Source organism: Scardinius erythrophthalmus (genome assembly GCF_964197995.2).
Source record: "Scardinius erythrophthalmus genome assembly, chromosome: 22".
Lineage (NCBI taxonomy): Eukaryota > Metazoa > Chordata > Actinopteri > Cypriniformes > Leuciscidae > Scardinius > Scardinius erythrophthalmus.
In genome coordinates, this window is record NC_138242.1 from 19,666,325 (window position 1) to 19,680,692 (window position 14,368).

General features: G+C 38.3%; 1 protein-coding gene across 10 annotated transcripts in view; it reads left to right on the forward strand.

Moving 5' to 3' along the window:
* tpk1 (thiamin pyrophosphokinase 1) overlaps positions 1 to 14,368 on the forward strand; it is a 68,397-nt gene that overhangs the window by 34,238 nt on the left and 19,791 nt on the right. For 6 of the 10 annotated variants that reach the window (XM_081353345.1, XM_081353339.1, XM_081353343.1 and 3 more), the window contains 4 exons: positions 4,228 to 4,300; positions 7,113 to 7,208; positions 10,269 to 10,415; positions 11,841 to 11,952. In XM_081353345.1, the coding sequence (XP_081209471.1) occupies positions 4,228 to 4,300; positions 7,113 to 7,208; positions 10,269 to 10,415; positions 11,841 to 11,952 (428 nt within the window). The remainder of the gene's footprint in view (positions 1 to 4,227; positions 4,301 to 7,112; positions 7,209 to 10,268; positions 10,416 to 11,840; positions 11,953 to 14,368) is intronic. The other 4 variants (XM_081353346.1, XM_081353348.1, XM_081353340.1 and 1 more) reach the window with 1 other exon arrangement.

Genomic DNA, 14,368 nt, shown 5'->3' on the forward strand with positions numbered 1-14,368 from the left:
CAATATATTTTACATGCTTTTAAGTATTGTTAGCTTACCTGTCCAAAAGGATGAAAGCCAACTCAGGGTCTGTTTTTATACCTAAAACAAAGCGGAGGTCTCTCCATAATTCAAACGCTCTGCCAATGTTGATCCGTGTTTTCGTCCTGAGTCGATCCGATTGACGTTTGGCCTGACGAGCTTCAGCAGATAAATTGTTTTTTTTTTTGTTGTTGTTGGTTTTTTGGAGTTTGTGTTGGAGTCTGTGTTGTGCTGGAGGCAGGTCGTTTTTTGGTGTTATCAGACTCCATGACGTTAGCTGCAGTGCCGTCGCAATAGACTGTATATAAAACGGAGAGGCTCGGGAGCGCGCATGCACGTCACATCCGGTGGATTTCGCAGAAAATCCGACCCGGAGACTTCACATAAAAATAGGAATACTGGTCTTCAGAGGTAATAGCAAAACGCGAAAAGTGGATCATTGTAATGTGTGATTACAACCCCTTCACAGACGGGCAATAAAAAAAGGATTCATTTTATAAAAAAAGTTACATACAGCACCTTTAACGGTTCCATTAATGGTTTTCACATTTTGACCCCCTGTTACGGACAGAATGTTTTATTAACTCTTTCCCTGTCATCGACTTAAATTTCCATCATTTATGAGACAACGCTTCCCTGCCGCTGATGGAAATTTCCGGCTTTCCGTGTTTTCACTGTTATACGGTAGGGGGCGGTATTAGGCATTTTCTGAAAGAGTACTGAATCTCCTGATCAAAACACAGGCGGAGAAAAAGAAAAGAAACAGGCAATATCATATGTAATCATATGCATATCTAAATTAAACATGATCATCAACATTAAATAGCATATCAATCAAAACTGCCTAATGTTACTGAATGAAATGTCGACCCAGGAAGTGATATAGGACTGTGCAAGCTTTGGGTGTGTTGATGGACTCGATCTACTCCATCTATGTTGTGATCGTCGTTCTGAATTTTCTCAGCTTTATGCTTAAAATGTTGCTTTTTTAATGAAACTTACCCACAATCTAGTGTTGATAAAAAAAAGGAATGCATGAAGCTACAATAAAACATTTTTATTTTATTTTTTTATAAGGCTTGTGAGTCATTGTTTAGTGAATCAACACAGTATAGTCCGATTCCTGAAAGAATGACTCTAATGAATATTAGTGAATCAAACTCATAAAGTTTGCAACTAAGAGAAAATATTGTTTTATTACTGACTTTACAATGTTTGTTCATTACATTGTTTAGTTAAAGATGCACATTATAGATTTTGTCAGTGAAATTTTTTTGTTTTGTTGTAGGGCTGCACGATATTGAAAAAAAATACAATATTCGATAACTGATTAAATAATGTGATATTCGAAATGCGATACGATAATGCTTAAGGTGTGTAAAATAAACATAAATTATATTTAAAATGATATAACCTACATACATGTTTCACATTCTTTTTGGCAGAAGAAAGTATCCCTACAACTTCTGAAAGTGAACAGCAGTGTTTCACTAGTAGCATAAGAAGTGTCATTTTCACATCAATGTAAACAGGGGTTTAGGGTTTCAGGTAGGCCTACATTAGGTTTATTTAACAACAGAAATTGAATAATCAAATGTAAAAAAATAAACACTGCTCAGTCTTCACTGTATGAATTAAATATATGCTGATACTTATTAAAGCTACAAAAGCTATTCAGTCAAGAGCAGTGACGGATTTTCTCTTTGTCTTTTGTTCATGACCCCAGTTATTGCAAGCCGTTGCGATATGCACATTTGAGATATTTCGATACATTGCACAGCCCTATATTGTTCTTTAATATATGTGACCTTGGACCACAAAACCAACAAGGGTAATTTTTTGGAAATTGAGATTTATACATCATCAAAAAGCTGAATAAATTCGTGATTTTGCTGCATCCACTCACAAAAATATATTTACGGTATATTTATGGGACTTAAAGGCCCGTACACACCGGGACGAATATCGGCGCGCGTTATTCGCCAGCGTTTTTCAACGTGTTTTTTGTGTTCACACCCAAGCGATTTTCGCTGACGATGAGCCGAGTGAACATGCAAATTCATTCCCTGACATTAGATGGCGCTTAATACCATTCCATAACAGTTCTCTTTTATCAAGATTTTAGTAGTCGCTGTCCCGTTTGTCATAGTTCTTTATGTTCCGACACCAACGAGACCAGCAGCTCTACATTCATCTTGCCTTGCATCTTCCTCGTCTTATTTCTTCCCGGCAGTGTTTAGACGCTACTCGGCATATATCTTCTTCGCCGTTACGTATGTGTGCTCGGCAAGACCGTTTTGTGTTTGAGCACCCCCAAGTTGTGTTTTACTGTAACTTCAGAAGCTCCAGACACGTGAGCAAAAGCGCCAATCTCATTGGTCGGATAGTTTTTGACGCGGCGCGTCAAACCAAAAAAACGAACCCGAGGCGTTTTTTAAAAAATGACGCTTTTACGCGTGGCGTTTTTCGCGTCGGTGTGCACACTCACATTGGCGCCCTTTGTTTAGTCACGAGGCGTTAAATGTCGGCGAATATCACGCGCGAAATTCGTCCCGGTGTGAACAGGCCTTAAGGGCCAGCGTTTTTCAACGCGTTTTTTGTGTTCACACCCAAGCGATTTTCGCTGACGATGAGCCGAGTGAACATGCAAATTCATTCCCTGACATTAGATGGCGCTTAATGTAAAACAGAAACCACTCCATAATAGTTCTCTTTTATCAAGATTTTTGTAGTCGCTGTCGCGTTTGTCATATAGTTCTTTATGTTCCGACACCAACGAGACCAGCAGCTCTACATTCATCTTGCCTTGCATCTTCCTCGTCTTATTTCTTCCCGGCAGTGTTTAGACGCTACTCGGCATATATCTTCTTCGCCGTTACGTATGTGTGCTCGGCAAGACCGTTTTGTGTTTGAGCGACCCCAAGTTGTGTTTTACTGTAACTTCAGAAGCTCCAGACACGTGAGCAAAAGCGCCAATCTCATTGGTCGGATAGTTTTTGACGCGGCGCGTCAAACCAAAAAAACGAACCCGAGACGTTTTTTAAATAATGATGCTTTTACGCGTGGTGGTTTTCGCGTCGGTGTGCACACTGGCGCCCTTTGTTTAGTCACGAGGCGTTAAACGTCAGCGAATATCGGGTGCGAAATTCGTCCCGGTGTGAACAGGCCTTAAATTTACAAAATATCTTCATGGAACATGATCTTTACTTAATATCCTAATGATTTTTGGCATAAAAGAAAAATTTATCATTTTGCCCCATAAAATGTATTGTTGGCTATTGCCACATATATACCGGTGCGACTTGACTGGTTTTGTGGTCCAGGGTCACATATAGTTTAGTCCAAGAATCGGATTCCATTTATGCTCCCTCTAAAAAGACTGTAAAAAGTCATTAAAAACAGAATTGCATTTCTTATTTTCCAATCATTTGTTGTTTAAGTGGACTAAATGAATAATTAATTTTAAAACATGAGCAGTAGTAAAACTGATGATTGTCTTAGCAAGCTTAGTGTCAATTTAGTATCATTGGACTGGCTTTTTTATTGGACCTGTTTATAACACAGCCGGTGTTCTCCTGGTCGGGCCTCAGATTCATCCGTGAGATGAAGATAGTGCTCCTGTAATCCGCTGCCGTGTTATTCTTAAACCAGCTCGGCAGCGCATCTCTGCTCATTCAGCGGCTACATGCACCGCCCGGCGGACCGTGAAATCATAACATCGAGTCTTTATGCTTTAATGCCTACCTATACCCACGCTGCCTTTATTCTCTCTGGGAATAAAACGAAAGAAGCAGCGACATGATCTGCCTTTCTCAAAATGAATACTCTGCCCATCTGAGCGAAGAAAATCTTGTCATTGCTTCCGTATATATCGTAAATCTATGTTGCAAAAGTTTGGGGTGAGGTATACGGCAACGGAGCAGTGTGCATCAATTCTCTCTCAACCCCTCACTGTGTCAAGAGGCTGTCTGTGTCGCTTTTGTCATGTCTGGGGACAGATAGTGCTGTGAATGGCAGGCGTTGAATGGCTCTAGTGGGGTCCTGTCACTGAAGCCTTCCATGGCCCGTGTCAGAGACGCACCTTCATTTCACATGAATAAAGGATCCGATGGCTGCACAAATTGTGCCTTTTTACCCATCACCCTCTTCTCCCACTCTCGCTCACATCAGTTTCTCTCTCTCTCTCTCTCTTGTCTTCCCGTCAAGTTTTCTCCCAGACTACATAAATGGAGACTTTGATTCAATCCTGCCAGAGGTCAAGGCGTTTTACACAGAAAAGGTAAGCGTACTCTCTCTGGTACTCTCTCGTGATGTCTCTTTTACTTTCTTTTTATTTTCATATGTTTGCATATGCATATATTATATATTCTTTCCCTTCTTGGAAGTTATGAAATTAGTTATAATGAAATGAGTAATATTTCCAGAAATTGTTTTAATAATTTGCTTTGGCTCCAGTATAATTAGAATAAGGTGATTCTTTAATTTTAGAAGCATATTTTCTTTTAATTTCACAAACTTCATGCAGTAAAATTGGGTATTGTACATATTGCATAGTATTTGTACATTAAAATATATAGCTGCTTTTATATTTTAGTATCATAGCATCATATTTGGGGGGTCCTTGACACAAAACAAATTGAAAATCTCTGGCCTAGAGCATGAAATCATTGAAATTCAAGAGGAAAATTAACAATCCGGGTTTCTAAATGGTTATTTAGCCTATTGTATTTTGATAAATATGCATAATATTTGGCCTATAAAGTACATCATAATATTAATGAATTTTGATGTTTGATTTTAAGCACTTTTGTACTTCAGCATGAAGTACTATTTTGGTATTGTTTACTGAAACAAAACCCTTTGAGAGCCACTGGTATAAATATATCCATAAATTCTCCAAAACTGATATAAAAATATGTTAAATATTAATGTAAGCTCTTTTGCAATATTATTTATGTGACACACAAAGTTGGGCTGACAACACTTTCTGATTGAGATTCATATTTTGTCCTCTCCAGCTATGGCCCCCTGCCACTCACTTCCTCAAGTCATGTAGATTTCACAGATTCACACCACTGACTTCCTGTCATTCTGGAAAGGTGCGGTGTGGTGTGGTATCAGTCCAGTGGCTAAAGCTCTTAACAAAGCTAGTGAACCTGTGAAGTGAAGTGTTATCGAGAGGCCTCCACTGTGCCCTTGAGCAAAGCACTTAACCGTACTCTTCCCTGTGGGACCGTCTCTGAAATTAGTGTACTGTATGTCAGTTTGAATGAAAACCATCTGCTAAGTAATGAGTAGTAGAGGTTATTTGCATTGTTATAATCCTGCATACATGCATTTTTATGTCATTCCTAAGCCGGTGTATGCGGCTTTTGGGGGAATCGAAGTTTGACAAACCATGACGCTTGAATTTAAATGGGTTTGAAAAGGAATAAAAACTAGAGTGATGCTCTGTGGAGGATAAAGGAAGGAACAGAAACAAGCTCCACAGATGACGTTTGGATGCAGGATTTTTGTGGTACCTGCTGCGTTTGAGAAGTCACCTGCGACGGCCGTGTATATGCAGCCGGTCGAGGGACTGAGACTGGAAAACGAGCAACGTTCACCTCTGCCCTTCATGACACTCAAAGTATTCGCACAGCAAGAGATCCCATTTACAAAACACAAAGTGCGATCAGACAAAGCGAGAAGCCAGAGGGTAGTCTGTAGTGTATCAACTTTAAAGTTTTGAAACTTTATTTTACGATCAAAGGCTGTTGTTTTCCCCTTTAGCCCCATTTTTATCAAAATATGAAACATTGAAATATTTTGTAGTGGTCTTCAACACAGTGTAAAAAGATTTAAAGGGTTAGTTCAACCAAAAATGAAAATTCTGTCAGTAATTAGTCACCCTCATGTTGTTCCAACCCCGTAAGACTCTCATTCATCTTCAGAACACAAATTAAGATATTTTTGATGAAGTCTGAGAGCTGGATCACTCCTCCTGCAGGCTTATGACACCTTAACTTGCTGGCCCAGAAAATGTATTAAAGACATTGTTAATATAGTCCAAGTGACTCCAGTGGCTCAATCTTAAGTTTATAAAGCGACGAGAATACTTTTTGTGCGCAAAAACAAACAAAAATAACGACTTTATTCCACTTTTCATTTCCTTCTCTCTGGACCTCGAGTTTTTTTTACGTAGTGTAATAGCGTAGCGCGTCTGTGTTGCACGTCACCACGCATCACACACATGACCAGAGTCGCCCAATAGTGAGCCTACGTGGTGACGTGCAACACAGACGTGCTACGCTTAAACACTACGTAAAAAGACTCGAGGCCCAGAGAGAAGGAAATGAAAAGTGGAATAAAGTCGTTATTTTTGTTTGTTTTTGCGCACAAAAAGTATTCTCGTCGCTTTATAAACTTAATATTGAGCCACTGGAGTCACTTGGACTATATTAACGATGTCTTTAATACATTTTCTGGGCCAGCAAGTTATAGTGTCCATAAGCCTGCAGGAGGAGTGATCCAGCTCTCAGATTTCATCAAAAACATCTTAATTTGTGTTCTGAAGATGAACGAAAGTCTTACGGGGTTGGAACAACATTAGGGTGAGTAATTACTGACAGAATTTTCATTTTTGGGTGAACTAACCCTTTAATAGGAATAACTTCACTAAACAGTCACTTTTTCACTCAGTATTTCAGCCCAAACTTGCTTTTTTTTTATCACAAACGTCCTTCTATGATGTTTAAGAGGTAATAAATGTGCAGAGAGTATGTAAATGAAGTCACCATGACGTTTTTCCTCCTGTCTATGTAAATTAGTCTCATTATAGATACTATTTGCATGCTGCAAGTAATATTACGCTTATTACCGTTTACACCGTTTCTTGATTTGCATAAATCCTTTGCTGAATCTGGTGCTTAACACATAACTACACTGTGTGCATATAAAATGTGTGTAAAACTTGTGAAAAAAGATATTGACCAACTATGCATTCATACTTAACACATTCATATCAACTTTTACCAAAATTCTTGATGTTGAATTCAAAATTCTGTTTATTTGTCAACTATCCACATACTTGTCTTCCAATTTTGCTCCAGAACTGCAAGCTAATGGAAACGCCTGACCAGGATCTGACAGACTTCACTAAGTGCTTGGCCATTATGGTTGAGGAGATCAAAGCTCAGAAATTGCAGGTTGGACTCTATCTCTCCTCATCTGCATCTCTCTCTGTCTGTCTGTCTGGATGTTTCTGTCTTATGCTTCAGACCCGCTCCCCAACTTTTTGACCCCGTTTGCGCCTCAGAAACACATGTGACCACTTTGCATTTGTAGAATATAAACGAATCTGTCGTAATGAACCGCGACTTACTTGCTAATCAAGTGTGGCTAAATCGTGAAAAAAAAAAAAAAAAAACAGCAGTAAACTTTGTCGGTTACATGCTTTAAAAAAAATTACATCTGAAATGGAAAAAAATATCCATATCTGGTTTAGTTAACCCTTGCGAAAAAGAAGTGAGCTTTAGCATACTTTTTTATACAAAAGCGTACCTATTACGAACAGAATATACTTTAAAAGCATATATTACTGTACTTAAGTGTGAACAGAATGTAATGATTTAGGATACTTAATTGCATGTTAATTGTTAGAAATATAATTATACATATTTAGATAATAATTACAAATATTTAGGTTTAAATTTATATTAAATGCAATTATATGAGCTGAAGTTGGGCTTAAAGGGATAGTTCATCCAAAAATGAATTTCAAGTCGTTCCAAACCTGTATGAATTTCTTTCTTCTGCTGAACACAAAAGAAGATATTTTAAATAACGTCAGTAACCAAACATTGTTGATGGGCCCCATTGACTTCCATAGTTTTTTCCATATTATGCAAGTCAATGATGCCCATCAACTGTTTGGTTTTTGCACAAATTCCAATGTCAAATGGTCACAGAAAACATTTGAAATTAATGTTACCAGGTTTAAACTGGCCCTTTGTGATTCCATATCAAAGTGTGTTGCTCTGCCAAGCTGGGATGCAGGGAGTATGTGTACTAAAACACAAAATATAAGGTTTGAGATGATGCCATTACAATGGAAAGAAAAGTGGAAACTCAAATTCAATGTGAAAACTGAGTTGGAAGAATTGCGGTGTACATTTTCACTTTTTTTTTTACCCGTCAAACATAAAAGGTGAGCTCACACCTCAGCTTCAGTGTGAATTCACATCCTCCAGGAGCTGTCAGAAAGGTTTTGTATGGATATTGTGTGTGTGTGTGTGTGTGTGTGTGTGTGTGTGTGTGTGTGTGTGTGTGTGTGTGTGTGTGTGTGTGTGTGTGTGTGTCTGTCTGCTCCTCCTCTAAACCCCAGTCTGAGCTCCAGGCTTGTCAGACTGTCTGTTGGTCCTCACAGAGATGCCCATCACCGTCACAGACACTCCAGAGTTTTACCAATATATGAGCCTCAAGCTCAATCTACATGCATACTATGGCCTTCTAGCTTTTTCCCATTGTGTTTATATTCACCTCTGTATCTCAGCTCTACCTTTTGTGTCTTCAAGCTCTCACGAATGACTAGTAACACTTTTAGAAGTGACTAAGCTTAGCAATTCTCTGTCAGTCTTTCATTGTCTAAAACATGACTACAGCTTAAAATATTTATTTATCTGCTTGTTTTAAAGTGTTGACCCCAATCTGGGTGTCTCAGCCTAAGATGACACAACAACAGAGCGCCCACCGACATTAATGTACTGTTTGGTGCATGTTGCACAACAAAAAAAGCAAGACCAAGCTGTGGTTGATTGTTTTACAAGTTCATCCTGTCTAATTGAGCAGTTCTTGGACGGAATAAGTTGCAAAGTGGACCCAGACGTTATGCCAATAATTACAAAAATGGCTCTGTGAGATTTTTCGTCTGGGTGTCTCTGATTTGTGCTTGGTTATAACCCAAAGTTTGTGCTGTCATCATGAGAAAAGTTTGAACTGCCGTATTAGACTTTGCAGGGAATGTAAAGGTATACTTTGACCTCAGTCTCCAAGTACAAGTTGCGAACATATCATTTCTGCTTCGCTTTTTAAAAAAGTTTTGCAATCAGTCTACATAATTACAGAGGCACTGTAACTTGAACAATTTATGTGTCAGATGTCTCATAAGTCCCGCTATTTAAACGAGCCAGTAGGGGCTGGCAGTGAAGTGTTGATTACCCACTGTGCATTTTAAAGAGTTTTTTATCTCGTAGAGTTGTTGGATCTTACAAGGGTGATAGGTACATTGCAGCAGTCAGACAAACGATCCCAGGAGCAAATATCAAAGACATTCTGCCAAGTCAACGCTTTCCAGTCCACACTGTTCCCTCGGAATACTTTCCATAATGTATGACTCTGTTGTTTAGTGAAGACGCACATCATTTTTGGCTGCTGTGGGAAGGAAAAAGCTACGGTGCAAATTTGCAACAGCACTTTCAGAACATTTATCCTCGACTTGCAGATTCTGTCGCACAAACACTCATTCGTTTGTACGTTTGTTCATTCATTTGTTTGTTTGTTCATTCACTAGTTGGTGCAGCAGCACTTTAAAAATTGGGGATGCATAAATAACCTTTAACCATTGCTTTGCTCCCACAATCGCTGATTTCTTTGTCCATTTTTTTTTTTTTCATTTGTTAGTGCAAGAACACTTTTAAAACATTTATTTGTTAATTGATTAGTTTACCCATTCATTAATTCGTTTGTTCGTTCGTTTATTCATTCATTTGTTGATTCATTCATTCAATTGTTGGTTCATTCATTTGTTTGTTGATTCATTGTTTATTTCTTTGTTCCGTTGTTTGTTCATTTGTTTAAGACATTTTATTCTGGGGTTACATAAATCATAATCCACAGCTTTACTCCTACAATCGCTGATTTGTTTGTCTTTCATTAATTCACTCTTTTGTTGGTTAATGCAATAGCCAATGCCAGCCATTTTTAAAACATTTATTCTGAAGTTGCATAAAGAATCAATATCCACCGCTTACACACTCACACATTCATTCATTCATTTGTTTGTGTAATAGCACTTTAAGAAAATCTACCCTGAAGTTGCATGACAAAAAATCTAATGCTTTGCTCCCACAATCATTCATTTGGTTAGTTGTTGGTTCATTCAGTTGTTTGTGCAATAGCACTTTAAGAGCATCACTCATTCATCTGTTCATTTGATTGTTCATTGGTTCATTTATTTATTTGTTTACCCATCACTCATCTGTTTGCAGATAGACACCATCGTAACTCTGGGTGGTCTTGGAGGCCGCTTCGACCAGATCATGGCCACAGTGGAGACCTTGTTTCATGCCCAGAAGATAACGGATTTGCCTGTGGTGGTTATACAAGAACGTTCTCTTGCCTTCCTTCTCCAAGAGGTAAACACTTCTCTCTCTCATTAGCATGTGCTAATCAGTGTTTGCACTTGTGCGCTTTTGACATCCTGATTGCGGCACTTAATGATCAATCGTGATATTAAGCAATTAACAACTGCAGAGACACTTTGCTGCCTCTTCTCTGTTGTGTCCTGTTTTTGCACTTTTAAAGGATCTGAAAATCTGAATTAAGGCTAAAAATACAAAAGATATTGCCTTATGCATTGTCAACATTTTCATACAACAGTACTATACCCGAATATAACAAATACAAGCATGTGAGAGATGCATATTTGTATTTTATGATGTTTTAGAGATGGTAATACAAAGACCAACTCATATTTGCACAATAACACATACAAAGCCCTTGTTTTTAAGTTTGTAAGACATTGCAATCTTGTTCGACTAATAAGAAAACCTTATAGAATTGCTCTAGCTGCATTACTTTACGTTCTGTATGAGAACATTTAATCAAGCTCTTAGGCTCATAGAGAATATAAGACATTGAGATGATTGTGAGACTCTGAATGTTGTAATGGGCCAGAAATTTTAATTAATGCATTTAAGTCTGTATAAAAATGTCCTTGACTGTTTCAATCCGACATAAAGCAGACTTACTGTATAAAACATGAATTCAGTTCTGTGCAGAATTCATTTGCTGCTATTCTTGGCTTTTCAGAGACTGATCAGAATTAGTTTTGAAAAGTCAAACTTTGAAGTTTGTATAACTCACTTTAAGATTAAAATAAAACATCTGCATTTATATATAGCATCTAACTTGCCAAATGCAGTAGGTGGTAATTATGACTTACAGAAAAGAAAACATCCAAGCAATTTTCGAGAGTAGCTGTAATTTTAGAAGCTTCATCATTCATCTTACTTTTAAGTCTGTGCGTATATAGACAACACTCCACTTTATAAATGTGATAAATGAAATTATCACAATATTGAACTAGACTGATCTTTGTAAGTGAGAGCTGAGAACCGCATTGCAAATGGTAAGCTGCAGTGCCTCTGCATGTGAGAAAGTGGATTTCTCTCTGCTGGTCTGCAGTGGAGGATCATATCTGAGCATTTGAAGTCTCTCTTGGCATTCTTGTCAGATGATATTACACTAATAATGAATGCTGAAACTACTAGCTGGTCAAGACTGTTTAAGATGAGTGCTAGTTTTGTGCTGAACTAGTTGTTGGATTTATAAAGAATGAACTGATCACACTATTATTCCATTCAGGTACAATGATTACAATGACAAATGAATGATTGGTATTGGTATTTTTTATTTTAAATTAAATTAATAATAAAAATATATACTTTTAAAAATGTAATTCATAATTTCTCTCAACTCATCCACCATTTAGGGGAGCTCACTAGGGAGTTTCACCCGCATTCTGTGACCTTCTCCTGCTCTTTTTCTCACACTTACAGGGCAAACAACACCGACTGAATGTGAACACTGGCTTGGAGGGGAAATGGTGTAGCCTGGTTCCTGTGGGCTGCCCTTGTCTTACCACCACTTCTGGGCTTAAATGGAACTTGGGTGAGTTGCATGCCTGTAGGCCACAGGTCTGTCCACCCACTCACACGCCAAAACACAGACATGCCTGAGGACCGTGCCCCAGCCTGTACCATCCTCTGTGCTCCTTTTACATGGCCCTGTCCTAGATAGGAGACATTTATTACCCATGCCAGCTCAAATCTCCTGCAAACTCTCACTGATGTTACAGTTGATGCAGTTTGTCATGCCTAGATTTAGAAAGATCTCACATTTGCATCATTGTATTTTGGCTTCTCAATGGCTTTTGCTTTTGAATTGTTCATTTTGTTTCATAAATACACTATTTCCTCCAGGGATGACCCATTGATAGGATGGCTCTCACAGATTAAACTATAGAAAGAAAGAAAACTAGTTTTGGGGACATTGGTTTTGTACTGTGTACTAGACATACTGCACAGTACAATCCATCATCACTTTAACATTAGACAGTTTTTACTTCCCTTTTTGAATTATATAAAGGAACATGGAGTAATTTTGCTTTTCTTATATTAAATGTGAAGTTTGTAATTGCTTCGTGACCAAGATCACCAAAGTCTTGCAGAAAATATTGTTTTCATAAACACTACCCCCATCTGCCATTATTTAGAACCGATATTCTCAACTCTGGTTTACTTTCCTGTTCTCACACTTTAATTAGGTTCTCTTTGTTCTTTTGGTCCTAAAAAAAAAATAATAATAATAAATTTAGTTCAGGTTCGCTTAGCATTTATACTGTCATATTGTGACACAGAACCTAAAGATACAAAAAAACAGCTTTTATGATGTATATTCTAAGATGGAACTTGTCGAACATCCAAAACTGCTGTGTGCTGGGCTAAATGCGCTCGCTGTATGTGTGGATATATGATGGAGCTGACAACTCATGAAGAGCTTATAAAATATGTAAAAGAGTCAAAACAGCGCAGGAATCCCTTTGTCATACACAAATGATCTGCTGCGAGGAGCCGAGGTACTGATGCCTGTACCACACTGTGATGGGCAACATCGTGACTATGATGAGAAAAAACATTCATTCAAACCACATCAGAGTTCATTTGCAAGCAGACCGAGAACCTTCTTTTCAGCGGCCTCAGTCCGCTTGTTTAGTGTGCACCAGGGTTCGGATGGCAGCGTTCCACTTATTCAAATGAACCGCACTAACAGAGCAATGGCACCAGTGTTCATTTTAATCGAATCAAAAACATGCCAAGTGTGAACACACCCTAACTCTAATCCTAATCAAACACACCTGAACAAGCTAATCAAGGGCTGTGTCCGAAATCGCCCCCTATACACTTAAATAGGGCACTATTTGAGGGGTCAGCCATTTGTAGTGGTTTCCGAAACCATTGTGGACGTTATCGGGTGCACTCATTTAATCCCATAATGTTACTAGAAAGATACCAGGCAGGTGAGTTTGATCAAGGTCTGAGCTAAACTCTGCAGAAAAAAAGGGCCTTGAGGGAGTTGAGAACTCCTGGTTTAGACGAACAGATGGTTTGAAGAAACTATGCAATTAACTTTTCAGGATCAACTTCTTCTTTGAAACTGAATCAAACTTTGGTCATGTAAAATCTGTAGTTGTTATGAAGGGCTGTAGCTCTGAGTGGGTGATAGTGGGCTGCCTCCTACGTGCATTAAATGTTAAAGGTGTGCCAAATGATTGCTCTGACTGAAGACATTAGAAGGAATAGTAATGTAGCCCAACTGTTTGCCTTTGATCTGCTAATGTGAGCTGTCAACGAGAATAATCTCCAGTAAGTTTTCTCTGGAGGCTGGGGCTCGTCGTGAAAAAGCAAGCGCCCCTCCTCCTGTTAAATCTTGCAGAGGGCGCAGGGGCTGTTGTTATGCTGGGACTGAAGTGACAGATACATGACTGAGAAGTTTAGCTTTATTGTGTCAGCCTCCTGATGTTTCTGTCAGTGGTGAATATTCCACTCGATTGTGATGGATCTGGATTATGACCTTTGACCTTGACTTAAAAACAATCAGCTTTAATATGCATAGGGGTATAGGGGTATTGAAAAAGTTGGAAAGATGAAACATATTTATGCCTAAAAAAGCTGGTCTGTTGAAATCATGGGCCTCTACGATAAGTTTTAAAATGCATTAAGGCAATAGAACCAACATATAACAGCTTTTTGGAAATATGTGCCTATTGGCTTATTGGAAATACGTACAATTCACTGGAGTTTTTACCTCAGTGGGCAGTAAAATACCAACAACTTTAATTATTTTTCACACAAATTATAGGAGCAGATTATCGTTTAATACAGACTTATTTTTGCGCATTTCATTGCACAATACTATGTTATGACCTCAAACACTTTTACCATAGAGCATGATTTGTAAATTAATACATACCAGCTCAATTTGTATGGTATTTCTGATATTGTAAACTTGCTTGGTAGCTCACCTG